General features: G+C 42.3%; 1 protein-coding gene across 1 annotated transcript in view; it reads right to left on the reverse strand.

The window, feature by feature from the left end:
• MYH11 (myosin heavy chain 11) overlaps nucleotides 1-16897 on the reverse strand; it is a 55849-nt gene that overhangs the window by 29172 nt on the left and 9780 nt on the right. The window contains 4 exon segments of the mRNA XM_056503584.1: nucleotides 1943-1963; nucleotides 3093-3195; nucleotides 8688-8715; nucleotides 15518-15674. Coding sequence (XP_056359559.1) covers nucleotides 1943-1963; nucleotides 3093-3195; nucleotides 8688-8715; nucleotides 15518-15674 — 309 coding nt within the window.

Raw genomic sequence — 16897 nt, forward strand, 5'->3', positions numbered from 1 at the left:
TGTGACTGATCAAACTCTATTAATCTGTTCAGCATCATGACTGGCCTTCCTTAAAAAAAAAAAGGGTCATTCAATGTCAATTATTTTTTCCAGTTTAATATAATTTTTGAAAAGGGATATTCTTAAAGGAACCTCATGTCTTTTCCAAGTTAGTTTATTGAGACCCTTTGCTAGCAAATGACAATGTAATTAGAATAACTTGCTGAGAATAATTTTAATGTAATGCAGCACAAAGCTACGAAGCAGATTTCATCAAGTCTATTAATAATGATCCATGCAAGGCTACACAGGTTAAATATGGAATTGCATTGATTTATTTCAAACCAGGATAATGAATTCTCATGCAAACACACAAACTTCCTATTATATTGTTAATTGTGATTGGTAATTGCTAAGGAAACAAACCATGCAATGAAACAAGCATGCATTTAATTCCATATATTCACCTAATCCTATTTCTATGCAAATCAATGAAGCTGAAAAAATACTTTGCATATGGATACAGCTTTTCAGAGCTTTTCATTCAACTTTTTCCCATGACATCATTTACATTTACATTTACTTTTCCACATTATTCTTTGAGTGCTACTCTGTAGTAATATACATTATTTCAAATAACTCACCCTGAAAAGGAAAAAAGTCCTTGATAGTTAATAAATATAATTTAAATAATTTTAATTAGAAATCAAGGCAATATTTTGTTTGGATCTAGGAAATAATTTGGAAAATGAAAGCACTTCCCAGTTAGGGTGCAGATCTGGTAACTTTTTCTAAATATCACTCCTGAATGCCTTGTGACTTCTGTGTCAATGGTTACCTCAGAAATATCATTAAGTATTACAACCCAAGAGCTGGAGGAGGAGGGAAGAAAGATTTCCTAACAAGTTTATACTGGAATTTTAGGAATAAGAAATTCCTAAAAATCCCTGGAGACTCTCTGTCCTGGGCAGCTGTGTCCAGTTACACTCTGTAGATTTAGAAATTCAGAGTATGGTCAGAGTGTTGCTGCAGTCAGATGGTGACATCTAGAATAGAACCTTGTTTGTTAAAATGAGACAGACACCACCTGGGAACTGAACTGTGCCATAAACCTGGGGACAACCTTTGCTGCAGGTGGCCAGCACTGTGTGCAGCACCAGACTCCACAGAGGAGCCCAAGCCAACCACAAAATAATTTTATTTTGCAGAGAGATTATTGAAGGAATTAAATTAACTAAGGGGCAACACTGTCATAGCTGAACTCTGACAGGCAGCAGTCGGAATGGGGCAATAAAAGACTGCATGAGAGGAAATAAATCTGATTTTGCTGGCACAGAAACACCAAGGATGTGCCACCAAAGTGCCTGCACTCCCAAAGCATCACTGGGGGTATGGACACAGGGAGGAGGGTCTGGAGCACACCTGCAGACAGGTGTGCACTGGGAATTGCTCTGCTACAGCAGCAAGCTAAGGACATGCTGACTCTTGTGGTGGTGAACAGTCCCCAACAGTGACATGGAAATGGGAAATCCCAAGCAACAACCCATGGAAAGCATGCAGCCAAACAAACCAGCACTGTGGGGTTCAGGAATTATTCACAACAGCCCCAAAAAGTTCAAGCTGAAGCACAGAAAGCATTTGGGTATTTCATTCAGGAACCACATTGTTGGGTTTCAGGAGTGGCTCTTCCAAGATTGTGGGAAATGAATTCAAACTCTGGCAATCTGAACACACAGAGATACAGAAGAGGGTGATGACTGAAGATGACCCTGCCTGTGTCAGACCTCATTATCTACCATGGAGCCTGACACAGCTGGGGTTGATTTGTGACAGCATTTGGTGCTATTGTTGCTTTTTATCATATCATACAACAATATCTCTCTCAAATTTTCGGGGTGCAACAATAGCATGCAGCTCTACACTCAGTGCCTCGAACACACACCAAACAGTCTAAGTTACTCACGTAGGCAAAAGATGGACCTTGCTGTGTTGGACAACATGGCATAAAACAAGGGTCAGTAGAATTTCCATTAGACAGACATTTTTATTGCTTTTCCTCTATTTAAATAACCATACACAGTTCCCATGCAAATAAACCAGGAATGAACAATCTGTTGCAGACATACCAAGGGTAGAAATACCATTAACATACACAGAACATTTAACTGAAGGGAAGGAAAAAACCTGAAGTGAAGAGATGGGATTTGGATCCAGCCCCAGGTTGGTCTCTCAGGACCAGACAAGGGCAAATATTTTTATAATAAATCCCTAGATCTTCTTTGGTGCATTTTGTTATTCATTATATTTTAATAACTGAAATTGCAGTGTCAGTAGTCCTAATCACTGAATTACAATTTGTCACATGATATAGAACAAATTAGACTTTTTCTCAGCTCCTCTCTGGTGGATATTTGCCTTCAGGTCTGCCTCAGGGCAAATTTGGTCCTGAGACTCACAAAATTCCCCAGAGGATCAGCAGCAGCTGCTGTTAGGGATGGCCTTGGCACCCCAAGCTCATTTCCCTCAGCTACTGAGCAGGGACTCAACAGGAAGAAATGACTTTTTTTTTTGCATAAACATTAAACATTAGTAAAGGATTATAGGAATATAAATTAAAGGAATATAAAATATTAAACATTAGCACGTAGAAGAAGTTGTGCCTTTTAAAATTGTAACCTCTGACAGAGCAGTAAAAAAAAAAAACCAAAAACACAGTTTTTATACTGGGACTCTTTGCTAGCTGTTAAGAAAACTTACTAACAAATCCAATCAAAACTTTGGAGGTTTAGATGCTGGTATACATTTTTGTGATGCAGTTGGACAAAGTGTTAGCTCCAGGCTTTCCCCAATTCCTCAGCTGCCAGAGGTCAAGGGTAAAACAAGGACTGGAGCCCTGACAGACTCCAGGGCCTTCAGCTGGGATATAAATAAGATATAAATAATGCTCTGCCTATGGAAAGCTTGGAATGTTTCTGTTCTCCCTAAGCACATTCTGATTTGATGCCTGAGATGGTGTCAAACAATTTTTTCCTTCCATAAACCCAGAGCTGTGATGGAGCTGTGTGCTCTAATATGCCAAGTTTGACAAGCCCCAGTCCCTGGAGCTCACTTACAGTGACACTGGTGTCCTTCTTGCCCTTATGGGATGAAGCAACAACAGCCAGGTACTGAATGACCTTCTTGGTATTTTCTGTCTTGCCAGCACCAGATTCACCTCTGAAGGAGAAGAAAACAACACATAAGAAGGTGAATAAATAAATAAAATAAAATAAAATAAATAAATAATAAAATAAAATAAAATAAAATATAAATAAAATAAAATAATAAATAAATAAATAATTAAATAAACAAATAAATGAATAAATAAATAGATAGATAAATAGATAAATAGATAAATAAATAAATGCCTTTCTGCCATGCAGATGTACAAAGTGTATAAAAACAGGACTGGAAACTGCCCAGCTCAGCTCTTATTTACCCCAGAACACCATCCCAAACCCACCTGATTCAGCCTGCAAGGAATGTTATCAGAGTTAAATCTCTGTTTTGGGTGGACATTGGGCCATTTAAGGGAATTCTGAAACATGATGCATTTTTGAGCAGCAGTTCATCTTGCTTTGGCAGCATCTGAACACTTGTGAGAAGTGGAGCTGGCAGGGAGTCTGCTTATATTTAAAGGTCAAAAAATACAAATTAACTGTGATGTGACACAGCAGCAAAAGAAAACATCAGCAGTAAAACAATGGTTTTCTCTCCTGTGGCACTAAAACAGACTAACAGCTGGGTCCTGCCCGGGGGAAGAGCCTGAGCTGTCCCTGCCCTGTGACACAGGACATGGAGTGTCTGACCAGCACAGCTCACCCAGAAACGCTCCATGGGAAGAGAAGGGCTGTGGTGACTTCTTCTGTCTTGGAAAACCTCCAGGTTAAGTTTATTTACAACTCTTAAAGTGCAAGAGTGGTTTTCAAGGTACAGACTGACACAGTCTTTTCTCAACAGGAATTTCCAGCCCATTTTCCTCTCTGATTGTTACATCATCTTATGTCTTTCAGATACCTCTGGCTCTGAATTTTATGGACAAAAATGTTTTCATACTGCCCTGCTCAGCAGCCAAAAAGGGTAAAGTGGGTGTGGATGTAACAAATGAGTTCTTTCAACTGAGCTGCTGCTGTGAGGAGAGCAACCATCTAAACTGGACCTCTTTTTTTCTTTGGATCTATATTAAAATGGATTTTTAAAAAATTAAAGAACAAGCAATGCATTCAAAAATCCCAGAGATATTTATCAGCTCTTTTGAGTCTGAATCCACTGCAGTTCTGCTTCTTTTCCTAATTAGGAAATCCAGGAGTTAATTTTCCCAGCAGTGATAAATGGGCATAAAAATAAGGAGAAGTGCTGGACAGAGCTTTCAATACAGAATGACATTGATCTGAACCTTAGGAAACCAGAAACAGTCCCTGCCTGAGCTATGACATGATAAGAGCTGTTTCTTCTGGCTTTTAGACTTTGAACCACAAATTATTGAGATTAATAGATTCCCTTTCACCAGATCTGGGTTAATTTGCACAGTTTAAAGATTGGACTCATCTCTGTCTGGGCTTCAGTGTTAAAAGACTTCTATGTTTTATTGATAAAAATTAAGTGTCCTGGGAACAATTCCAAACCAAGCACACCAATTTGAAGCCATATGCCTACAAACTTTTCAAATAAATCTACCTTACAGCTTTGTTTCTTTGGAAAAAAAAACCCAAGCAAAACAGCCTTCTTCAAACAAACCCTGGGCTTTGAACTCTTCCATTTTATTGAGGGTTATTTGTAGTTCATCACATCATCATTGCATTTCCTGTCTCCCAGGGCAGCAGTGCCCAAATTTTGGCTTTTCCCTGAATCCCTGGGATTATATGACCATTTATGGCATCATTTCACTTGTAATTATCCCATCAAACTGAAATGCTCCTTGACTCTTTGCTTCTGCACAGGCTGAGGGCTCTCCTGCTTTCTGCAGACAGATTTTTGGGGCTTTACCTTATTTTGAAATTAACAATAAAAAATAGAAATAGAAATTAAATAGAAAGCACATCAAACCTCAACTGCTTTTGGTTAATTAGGAAAAAAGTCTCCAAGGTCAATAAGTAATGAAGAATAATGTCTCTAGCTGAGGAATACATCTGATTTTCAACATATCAGATCAGCCATAAATGTCCATGACAAAATCCTTCCTAGAGCTATTGAGGTACAGCAGAATTGCTCATGCAGAACTTGATTTTTCTCTGCATCTGCCTTGAAGTACAATCATCTCTGAGGGCAGAAACTGCTCCCACTGTGAGACGGTCTGAGAAATCCCCTGTTTTAAAATCTCCTTGTTCCCTTGAGCTCAGTAACTGAATTTTTAGAGGGATTTTTCCTGCAAACATCTTCTGGTGGTTTTGGCATGGACACACACAGTGGGGTTCCCCAGGTTTCCTCTGAGTGCCCAATTTCCTCATTGTGCTCCAAGTAGGGGCTCACCCTATAAATGCTGTTACTGCTCTTCTGATCATCATCTTTAGGAAGCAGAATCACCATTTGTTTAATTGAAGCCTCTCAAATAATCCTTTTCTGCCATACCCAAGGGAGCACATTTACTTTGTACCCAGCTGAGGTGGCAATGCAAAAAACCAAAAGATTAAAAAAAAATCCAGATCCAAACAGTCCCACTGCACATCCTGAGCTGCTGCAGTTCTTTAACTTCCCAGCAAGTTTTCCTCCTCAAACTTTTTTCCTTTCCCAGAGCAGAGGGCTCCACTAGGCCAACAGCCTTGCTCTGTTAAAAATAACCACTCTCACACTGTGGGCTATTATTTCAATTTATCCTTCCCTTGTTGCTTGCCAGGCATTGTTTCAGGACCTCAGCACAGGATTTAAAGTACAAACTCACACAAAAAATGCTCAGCTCAGTTTTTGTGCCTCTTGAGCTACAAAATCCTCCATGATGCCATCACCTCCACCTTAAATGAAAATTATCCCAGCCAGAATAGGTTTCCAAAGAACAAGGTGACATCAGCAAACTGTTGGATTGAGCCTGTGGTGTAACTGGGACTCTTGTACATTTGAGAACAACTGAGAAAAATTAGTTTTAAAAGTGTATTTTTTTTTTATATTGTTGAGAATTTGAAAGTTTTCCATGTGAGTGTTATGATATGAGACTTAGCTTAATTCCACTTTTGGAAATATCAGAAAAGCAACAGTAGAATTTATTGTCAGGTTTGTTTCAGGAAGCAATGAAGCAGAAGAATTGCCTGTTCACACATCCCTTAATCCAGTGCTGGCACTGTGGGGAGTCAGTCCCTGTGCTGGAAATCCCATCAGTCCTTTGTTTTTATTGAAATTATTCATACTGAATGGGTGTTTTAAAAGCCAGACAGGTAATGAAAAAATACTTGATTTTAGCTGCAGGTGTTTCACCAGTACCTGCTTCCATGGACTACACAATACCTCAAACACTCAGAGCTTTGATTAGATTTTCTCATTCATTTAAGGTACCTTTTTTCTTCTTTTTTTTTTTTAATTGAAACTTGTGCACAGTCCTCTAAGCCACATTTGCTCTCTAGAAAATATTCCATCCATTCTTTTCAGGAAGTGGCTAAAACATGATAACCCCAAGATCAGACAGGTTCATGGAGAAATTGTTGAAACTCTTGTGTGGTTAGCTATGCAAATAAGCACTTGTGGAATTTTCAGTATAAAATTTTGAAAACTCCAGGGGAATCCACTTTAGAAATCAAACAAGAGGCAGAAGTCTCCTTTGAGGGCTTGTGCCTGTGCTAACACTGGAGGAAGCTTGAAAAGCCCCCAGTCTGCTGATGTGTTGTATATTATTATTATTATTACTACTACTACTACTATTATTATTATTATTATTATATTTATTATTTATTATTTATTATTTATTATTTATTATTATTATATATATTATGGTACATTGTGTTACAATAAAGCAGCTACAGATATATCAGTACACACAGCCATGAGATAAAGGTTTTTGTGCTGTAAATGTGGATGACAAGAGGTTGGATTTTGAAGTGCCAGGGCAGGCAATGACACCAGGGGATGTTCAGTGGTGCTGATGGGGAAGAAATAACAGAAAAGGATGTTTGTGCACAGAGGAGGCCAGAGGCAGTGTGAGTGTGGTTATTGATGAAATGCAGAGACAACAGTGAAACCTGGGAAGAGGGAATGCTCAGGAAGAGCTAGAACCCATGGGATTGAAGCCAGGAGGAGATTTTGACACACCTTGGTTAATGCCAGGAAGGGGAGGGATTGAAACAGTGCAAACAGCACCTGGCCACAGGAGGGGTTTAATGAGCTGAGGGTGAGTCCTGATATATTTACATGAATCATGATTTATCATATATTATTATTTATCATATATTTATTATTAATCATATATTATTATTTATAATATATTATTATTTATCATATATTATTATTTATCATATATTTATATTAATAATGATTTATAATATATTTATTATTTATCATATATTATTATTTATCATATATTTATATAAATCATGATTTATCATATATTATTATTTATCATATATTTATATGAACCATGATATATTTATAGTCAGGAGCACAGGATCAGGCTCAGTTCTCAGACCTGCCCTTTCTGTGTCCCAGGAGCATCTCAGAATCCCCACAGCCATTGATTCACATTTAGGTGCCAGCCCTTGGCAACTGCACGCCTGTAGCTATTTCAAGATAAAATCCTGACTGACCAATGCTATGAAATCTTCAGTTACTTGCATATTTTAGATAATTTCTTGTAGTTTCTAACAATTCTATAAAATACTGCAAATTGCTTCAACTTGACAGCTGCCAAGCTGAAAGCCAAGTGAACTTTCTTCTTTCTGCACAGCCAAAAAAGGTCAACAAGAAAGTCAAACCAGTACTGGTTAAAGCTGTGTGCATTTGTTTGAGCTTGGCCAAGCTTTAGAAGATTTTTTTAAGCTTTTTTAAGATGTTTTAAGCTTTGTTTTAACATACAGCAATTACTGCAAACATCTTGGGGAACTGCTGGGCTGTTCTCAACATGTTTTCAATTTCATTCTCTCTAATTTATACATTACTGGATGGAAAATGCATTTAATTCTCTCTATTTTATGTATTATTGATGTGAAACACTTTAGGTTGCCAGCAGGATGGTCAGGTAATTTCAATAAATGGTAGCTGCAAGAAGTGGATCCTTTAATGGTTTTTCATGAACAACAAGGGATGGATTTGCAAAAGAAACTCCCTTCCTTGAAAGTACCAATGTTCCAAAGTTAAAGGAAGATTTACTAGTGGAAAAATAAACTAAAGCACAGAAATAGAAGGAGGAAATGCATATTGTAAATTAGTCTCCATAACTATGACATGTTTCATCCTGGGAAGAATGTGATGGTCAATTTTTACTTCATCATTGCAGGAATTTTAGATTTCTTTTTGGCATTTATAAATTTGGGGGGATGATTTTTGATTGGTATACTGACAAATTCTGAAGTCTTGTTGTCTTTATGCATTAAAGATTTCCTGTGACACTGATACCTGCTCTTTATTTATCTTTATCTTTATTTTATCTTTATCTTACTGAAGGTGAGGAGAATGTGTCCATTCCATCAGAATTTGAATCAATTTTGAATATTGTGACATTGAGATGTGCTAAAAGAGGAGAGTTTACTCACGTGCACAGGATGGACTGGTCTTCTCTATCTGTGAATAAAGAAAAACAATCCATTCATTAGGGAAAATGGCTTTTCTGACAGAAGCACTTATATTTATAAGGGTTTACATTGAACAGCCTAGACTTCCTAAAACTTAGCTGAACATGATCAGCAAAAAGTACTAAAGGGTTCACATCTTATTCAATTTACCCTTGAATTTAAATAACCATCTCTAATGGAAACACTTTGTACAAAAAATGAACAAAAGGTTAAGGGGTCAACAATATTTTTTGTAAATTCCATTAGAGATGAACAGTAATGAGGACAGCAGAAAAGATCAGGCTCTCTGTAAGAAGATTATAACAAAATTTCAAACCTGAAACTCAAGTTTTTACTGTGCTTATGATCTATGGCCAGCAGCCCACTTGAAACAGTCTGGACAGATAAAACATCAACAACCAAAAGGTTTTAAGCTGGTCATGCAAAGCTTTGACTTTTGAAGGCAAAGCAGCTCAAATACCTGAATAATTTAGCCTGGATTTCATTTCAGACTGAGACAACTTTTATCAAGAGGACAAGTAATTTCTTTGGGAGAGTAAGATAAAACAAGACATTTAGATTATACAAGATCATGTCAACAAGTATGTAAATATCCTTCATGTTTTTTACTATGAGCAGATCATCAAACACAGTTTGGATGTTTGAAAAGGAGGCCAGGTTTCCATTTGTGCTCTGTGAGGCATGTGAGAGGTTCCAGCACCCCAGAGCTCTGTAATGCTGCAGGAATGGCTGGGACTGCATCCATCTCCTGGCCTGTCCCTGGAGCAACCCCCTCACTATTCCTTTGGAGTTGGGGTTTCTCTCCACCTTCAGATTTCTCTGATTTTGCCAAAAGGCAGGATGGGCATGTTTGCTGTGATCCATTCTGAAGTCTGTTCCCTTCACTTCTCAAACACCAGGGCAAGTTTCCCAGAGAGGAGTGGTGTTTCCAGCCCTGGAACTTCTTGGAAAAAGACTTTAAAATTCCCTGAGCAAGCAGCCCCAGCACTGGAGTTTGCCCTCCTTTGACTGAGACTGTCAGTGTTCCTTTACAGACTGCAAAACAATCCTCTGACTTGGAAAATAATTCCCAGGTGGGTCAAGTACATTTTGGAAAAGTGTGCTTAGTTCACACGTCTGAGACTTGAGGCAGATAACCAGGAGGATCCAGGGGTTGTTTGGCATTATTTATCCAAGCAGAGCCTTTGCCCAGAGGTTCAGACTGGAGCTCCTTTTGCTGAGTGTTTGGGGTGCTTGTCTGGCTGCTCACCCCTACTCTGACCCTGTATGTCACAAACACAATGAGATCATTTCAACCTATTTAAACCAATTGATTAAGATTTCCAGTTCTAAGTGCTGCCTGGCCCACAGCCAGCCCAGGAAAAGAATCCATTAGAGGGTTCTGCAGTGGCTTGGATTGGTATTAAACAACTGTTTTACTCCCAATAGCTACAACATTAATTGCTTTTATTGATCACCACACAGCAAATGGTGCCACTTAACTGCTGTGTTTGGTAAATTGGTACAAAATGACTCATTCCCCATTTTTATTGGAGGTATTTGTCAGCAACCAGCACTGCAGGACTCTTCCACACAAACATTTGGGAGGAGAGGAGCTGTGAGCCATGTTTGTTTTTCACTGTAGGGTATCAGCTAGGCCTTCTTTTAAGTTAAAAAAGTGAGAGCAGGGAAGAAATTTTGCTAAAAATACATTGTTGTGTAAATAGAAACCATGGGCATATATTGATATTGCATCACTAAGCCATAAATACCATAAAGAAAATAAGAGTGATCTTGGTACTGAGCTGCCAGTGGAATTTCTGAGCTCAGGGAACATTAGAACAAGCCAAGTGTTTTCTCACTGCTCTTTGCTGCCCTTTTTTTGCTCCTCAGCAGGGGACACTCCCAAGGTGTCTCACAGGTATGGGGCAGTTGTTGGGTGCCTGGGGATGTGTAAGAGCAGAGGGAGGATGAGGAGGGTCAGAACTTGCACCAAGTGTCCTCAGGGGCAGGTTAATCATGGAGAAACCTCCTGCTGCAAACTGAGCTGTGCACACTCACAGAGGGAGAACCCCAAATGTTCTGTGCCCTCCATCAGTTCCAACTGCAGCTCTAAGGGTGACGTGGATCAGGAGCCCACTCCTATTCTCCTGTGACCTGAGCTGCAGACACTGGTTTATTCACTTTCTCCCATTTGATTAATCCTGTTTCTGTTCTGGAATGTTTCATTCCTCATAGAAAAGACTGTGCCCTATTTTGTGAGTCTGCAACTTTATGTGGTTAGATCTATTAGAAGAGAAAGGGTTCTATAAATAAACCCCCTTAAATATAATTCCTGGGGCTTAAAAAGCAACAAAATAGGTCTCTAGATTCCAATAACTTTTTGGTTAGTGCATTTTAAGAAAATCTGACCCTACCTGGAAGAGTATCATCCACCTCCTGTGTCTGTATCAGATGTTCAAACAGTTTTTTAAAATTTTCTCCTCAGTTTATAATAGAGACCTGCACTTACATTATAAACCCCACCAGCTAAAACGTGCAGCAGAGTTGCTTTTTTCCTGTCTGGAATCTGCTGATTTTTTCACCAAACACCTCCAGTTTGCCTGTAAGAATTCTTGCCCCTCTGCTCTTGATAGACCAGTCAGCTCTGCTGAATCACAAACACAATCAGATGGTTTATCACAAGGGAGAAGCAAGTTGGCAGCTTTACCATAAAAGGGAAAAAACCAGCCTGAAATCGTGTTCCCCACTCACTTTCTGCTTCTGTACATTGGTTCATCACTGCTCTGCCTGAAGGGGATTAAAAATTTCTGTGCAGTGCAAGCAGATGGTTTCTCACTGCAGCTCATTTCTGAGACCTGGGGAACTGTGTCTCCCTCCCCTACCTCCAACTCAACCAGGTTGTTTGTTTTTCCATTTTTAACTCAAGCTTGCATAAAAGTGGCTCCACAGAAAATAATCTCCCTAAAGCTGCAATGCATCTTCTCCACTGGCAGAAAACTGAATAAAGGCCTAACCAGCTGCACAAAAACCTGGTCACTGCCTCTACATGACATGACTTTTCTCTTTTGTGCTGTCTGTCAAGCAGCAGAAATCACCTACAGCTGTCTCCAAGCACAGCCAGCAGGGCCCAGTTCAGTGTGCTGAACACAAAAATGCTCTTGTAGAATTCTCAGCCTTTGAGAGTAAAGAAATTTAAAGTTCATTCTCGTTCTGGCTGGAGATGAGCCCCCATGGCTGTGCCTGGGCAAAGCATCAAACAGCATTAGTGGGAATCAGCAGATCCAACCAGACACCCAGCACTCCTGGCTGAGCAGGAGGCAGCAGGACTGACTTGAAAAAGGGTTTTAAGTGCTCACAACCACTTGAAACAGGTGGAAGTTTTGTCTTTGCCCAGCCAACATCTTTGGTAATTCCTGTGTCCTGTGAGATGTCAGCTTTTCTACATATTTGGAAGCAAGTCTGGTTATCTGATTGCTGCTAGCTGTGGCTGTTCTTATCAGAACAGCTTTGGTGGGAGTTCAGCATCAATCCATTAACAAGTGAGTCTCTGGGACAGAGGAGGATGCAGAGAGCAGAGCTCAGGATTTCTGCTGGTGTTTGTGCCAGGGCAGGGGAGGCTGTGATCCCAGAGATGGACCTGCAGACACAGAGGGTGGCTCACCAAGGGATAAAGGATCCCTGAGACATCTCAACAAGCTGATTGCTCTGGGCATGAAATGCCAGAATATCATTCCCCAGCCTCATGAATCTAAGACATATTTTACTTTGGCAAGCACAAGCTATGCAAGTTTCCAGATAAGGAGCAGTACTGACTTTTCACAGGGAAAAAAAAATAATGCTGTAATCCATGTTTATGAGTAAGGATTTTGTTTGTAATGCATTTGGAAATGTGCTCACAGCCCCTGGAGCTCTCTGTGCCTGTCTGTGTAGGGTGCTCACAGAACTGTGGTGACTCCCACTCTCACCACTCCAACCTGAACAGAATTTTGGCTGAATAACCAGAGTTATTTTGAGGGCTGGTTTTATGCAGAAAACACGAGTAGGTTTGTACAGACAAAAGCACAGCTTTAAAAGCAGCTGGGGCTCTCTTCAGAGATGGAGAAACTCCAACATGACATGTGTGAGTGAAAGGTGGGTGTCCTGGGAGCTCTGGGGTGCATGGGTGGGCTGGGAAGCACTGACAGAGCATCCTCTGAAGGGTTCAGCTGCTCACCTTCTCCCCCTTGCTCCTTCCCACTGCTCTCCCCTCCTCTCTGCTGCCAGAATTGCAGTGGGGGCACACGAAGAGTGAGCAGTAATCCCCAAAAGCTGAAGGGCCAGGAAATCATTCTGGGCACCAAAAGGAGTGAATTGGTAAGAGCCTGCACCTGCTGCCTCCTGCACCAGTCAGAGAGCACAGCTGGGCCCCCTCTGCTCTGAGAGGAGGGCAAACCAGCTCCAGGGGACAGGAGTCAGTCAGAGGGAGGAGTGGGAGACATCCCTGTGCTGCTTGGGTCTCATCTCTGCTGAGACCAGTTTCACTTTAGGCAGAAAACTCCTGATTGTCAGGAAAAGACAATTCTCTTTCAGCACACACTCCATTCTTTTTGCTTTTTGGGTTTTTTCCTTTCCTACAGATAGCTCATGGCCCTTTTCTATTTTTCCCCCACCTCATTTCTAGAGACAAGTGCAGTGCCCTGCACAAGTGCTGATGCTCTGCAGGAGCCAGGAGCTCCTTCCAGATCTCCCCTCAAGGCTTGCTGCTCAGATAAAGGATCAGAGGGGGACTGGCCTCAGGGCCAGCTCAGAGCCCTGGGCAGAGCTGGAGGCAGAGCTCAGGGCTCAGAGGGAGCTGCAGCACAGATGTGTGGCTGTGGCTTTGTGGGATGACCTTCTGCCAAGGCAGTTTTTGTAACTATGGTTATATCACACAGTGTGTAGGAAGGTCTGTTTGCAGGATTTTTTTGTTGCTTTATTGGTCCTCCTCTGCTGCACTGTAGCTCTGCCCTTAAAAAAAGGAATTGAAGTAGCTCCAGAAAAGAAATGTCATATAAGCCATAGGAAGGAAAAAAGTCCTAGTCCTGGGAAACCCTAAACTTTAGGGCCAAGCCTGTGAATCTTGCTGAGCCACAATTCTGTCAGTCAGAATTTCTTAGGGTCAGGGTCTTTTTGAGGGCACAAAAACTTCAAAATATTTTGTAGAGCTCCTGGTTTCCTGTAGCACCCAAGGCTGATGTGAGGAGGCACCTGGTCATGCCCTGTAGTCTGGAGGTGCTGCAGCCTCCTGCATCCATCACTTCAGCTTTTTCATCCTGAATGATGCTTTTCCTTACAACAAAACCCCCTCAGAAGTGACAGCAGGACAAGAGCACTGTGAATTTTGGGGGTCTGTTTTTCCCCTTGGGGGCTGGCTGCTTTCCCACTGCTCGTTGCTGCAGACAGAGCATCCCCACTCGGGGTTCAGGCTGGAGGGAAAGCAGCCCCCAAACACCCTGAGGGCTGTGCTGGGGACAGCAGCAGTGCTGGCAGCTGTGGGCTCACAGCTAACTTTGGAACAGTCCCTCCCGTGCACGGGGAGCGTTTTCCATGCCCGTATTTGCCAAAACTATTTGCGTGGTTTGAACCCTTCCCACATGCCTCACAGATGGGCGAAGGGATTGTTTTTCCTTTTTCAGGCACAGCGTCTGTGCGCTGCTGCTCCTGCCAAAGAATTCCTCTGAAACTTCCAGAAAGGCACTGCTGCCCTCTGGGAGAGCTCTCTGCTGGCAGGGGGCTCGCAGCAGCCCACGAGGATCCCCAGATGTTTGCAGCAGCCCACGAGGAAACCCCAGATATTTGCAGCAGCCCACGAGGATTCCCCCAGATGTTTGCAGCAGCCCATGAGGATTCCCCCAGATGTTTGCAGCAGCCCACGAGGATCCCCCAGATGTTTGCAGCAGCCCACGAGGAAACCCCAGATGTTTGGGAGTCCCCAGGTGTTTCTGCCCAGCCCACGAGGACTCCCAGATGTTTCTGCCCAGGAAATGAGGAGTTCCCAGATGTTTGGGAGCTCCCAGATGTTTCTGCCCAGCCCATGAGGATTCCCAGGAGTTTCTGCCCATTCCGTGAGGATTCCCAGATGTTTGGGAGTTCCCAGAGGTTTCTGCCAGCCCACAAGGAGTTCCCAGGTGTTTGTGCCCATTCCACGAGGATCCCCAGGTGTTTCTGCCCAGCCCACGAGTGTTCCCAGGTGTTTGGGAGTCCCCAGATTTTTGGGAGCCCCCAGATGTTTCTGCCCATTCCACAAGGAGTCCCCAGGTGTTTCTGCCCAGCCCACGAGTGTTCCCAGGTGTTTGGGAGTCCCCAGGAGTTTCTGCCCATTCCATGAGGAGTTCTCAGGTGTTCGGGAGTCCCCAGATGTTTCTGCCAGCCCACAAGGAGTTCCCAGGTGTTTGTGCCCATTCCACGAGGATCCCAAGGTGTTTCTGCCCAGCCCACGAGTGTTCCCAGGTGTTTGGGAGTCCCCAGATGTTTGTGCCGAGCCCACGAGGATTCCCAGATGTTTGTGCCCAGCCCATGAGGAGCCCCCAGGAGTTTGGGAGCCCCCAGGTGTTTGTGCCCGTTTCAGGAGTGTTCCCAGGTGTTTGGGAGCCCCCAGGTGTTTGTGCCCATTCCATGAGGATCCCCAGGAGTTTCTGCCCATTCCAGGAGTGTCCCCAGGTGTTTGGGAGCCCCCAGGTGTTTGTGCCCATTCCATGAGGATCCCCAGGAGTTTCTGCCCATTCCAGGAGTGTCCCCAGGAGTTTGGGAGCCCCCAGGTGTTCGTGCCAGGCAGGGCTGTCCCCTCCTACCTTGCAGCATGCTCCTGTAGGCTGTGTCAGCGATGGCGTAGATGTGCGGGGGCATCTCGTGCCTCTTCTTGCCCTTGTACATGTCGATGATCTTCTCTGAGTAGATGGGCAGCTGCTTGTAGGGGTTGATCACCACGCAGAACAGCCCCGAGTAGGTCTGCAAGGGAAGCCAGGGGAGCTCAGCACAGCCCTCATGGCTGGTGGGACCAGGGCATTGCAGAGAGCACAGCCCCTGTGCCCTGCCCAGGGTGAAAATGGAGCACAGACATTCTCAGTGTATGTCTATGGCAGGTTTGCAAGTGCACAAATCAATATTTCTAATAACTGAGCTGCTGGAAAATAGATGAATTTATCAATCTATAGAAATATCATGACATGATGTCAGAGCTCTTTAACTTCAGTGCATAATCCATACCCTTTATGGATACCCCTTAAACAAATATTTCTTTATATGTGTATTTTCTTAGCAGAATATTATATAAATATCCTCTCAGGTAGGCATCAAATTTTGTAAACTGAATTCCTAGGCAAGAAGCTTGGATTGATGTTTGAAGGATTTGGTTTTTTTAAAAAAACCTCTATGAACACCATGTAACACTGATGATTGATGAGAGTCCTTAAACAAAATTGCTGAAGTTCCAAATAGATGCCTTGAGAGACTAACCATGCCTTTACTGCCTGATCATTTCTGCAGGAAACTTAAGGAAAATTCTGGTTTTTTTAGAATTCAATGGAGGTATTAATATAAAAATATATACATCAACAAAGAAGAATATTGGCTGCCAGCTGATAGGTGTTCATCCACGATTTCTTGGTTTTTGGTGGTTTGTCTTTTAAAATTTTTCTTTTATTTCTAAATATTCCAGGTATTTCTAGACCAGAAATAATACCATACAATACTAGATGAAGAGCTATATTTCAAAGTTGTTAAAAGTAAGAACTTCGAAAGGGTATTTAAATTAAAAAAGAAAATTTAAACCTCCAAAATAAAAAAAGAACCAACCAAACCACCCAAGCTGTGAGATCATAACAGCAGGAGTATTGTGATTTTATTATGGAACTGTGCTGTTCCTGACACAGGCAGAAGTGGTTTGTTTGGTTTAAAAAACCAGAAATGATGATTGATTTGATTGAGTTGCTGTGTGAAGCAGCAGCCTCAGGCTGTCCCTGCTCCCCCAGTGACACCAGCAGCCTCTGGGCACTGGGATTTCCCTTTCCTGACCATAATAGGGAAGGGCCCAGCACAGCATGAGCACTTTATTTGGAATTCTGCACTGGGGCAGGGCCTGGGCCAGCTGCTCCAGCTGTGCAGCCACAGCTGGGCTGCTCTGGGCACTGCTGGGCACCCCAGCCAAAAACACCCAGCCCAAACCTCCCCCC

This window comes from Oenanthe melanoleuca, chromosome 14 (assembly GCF_029582105.1).
Source record: "Oenanthe melanoleuca isolate GR-GAL-2019-014 chromosome 14, OMel1.0, whole genome shotgun sequence".
In the NCBI taxonomy this organism is placed as follows: domain Eukaryota; kingdom Metazoa; phylum Chordata; class Aves; order Passeriformes; family Muscicapidae; genus Oenanthe; species Oenanthe melanoleuca.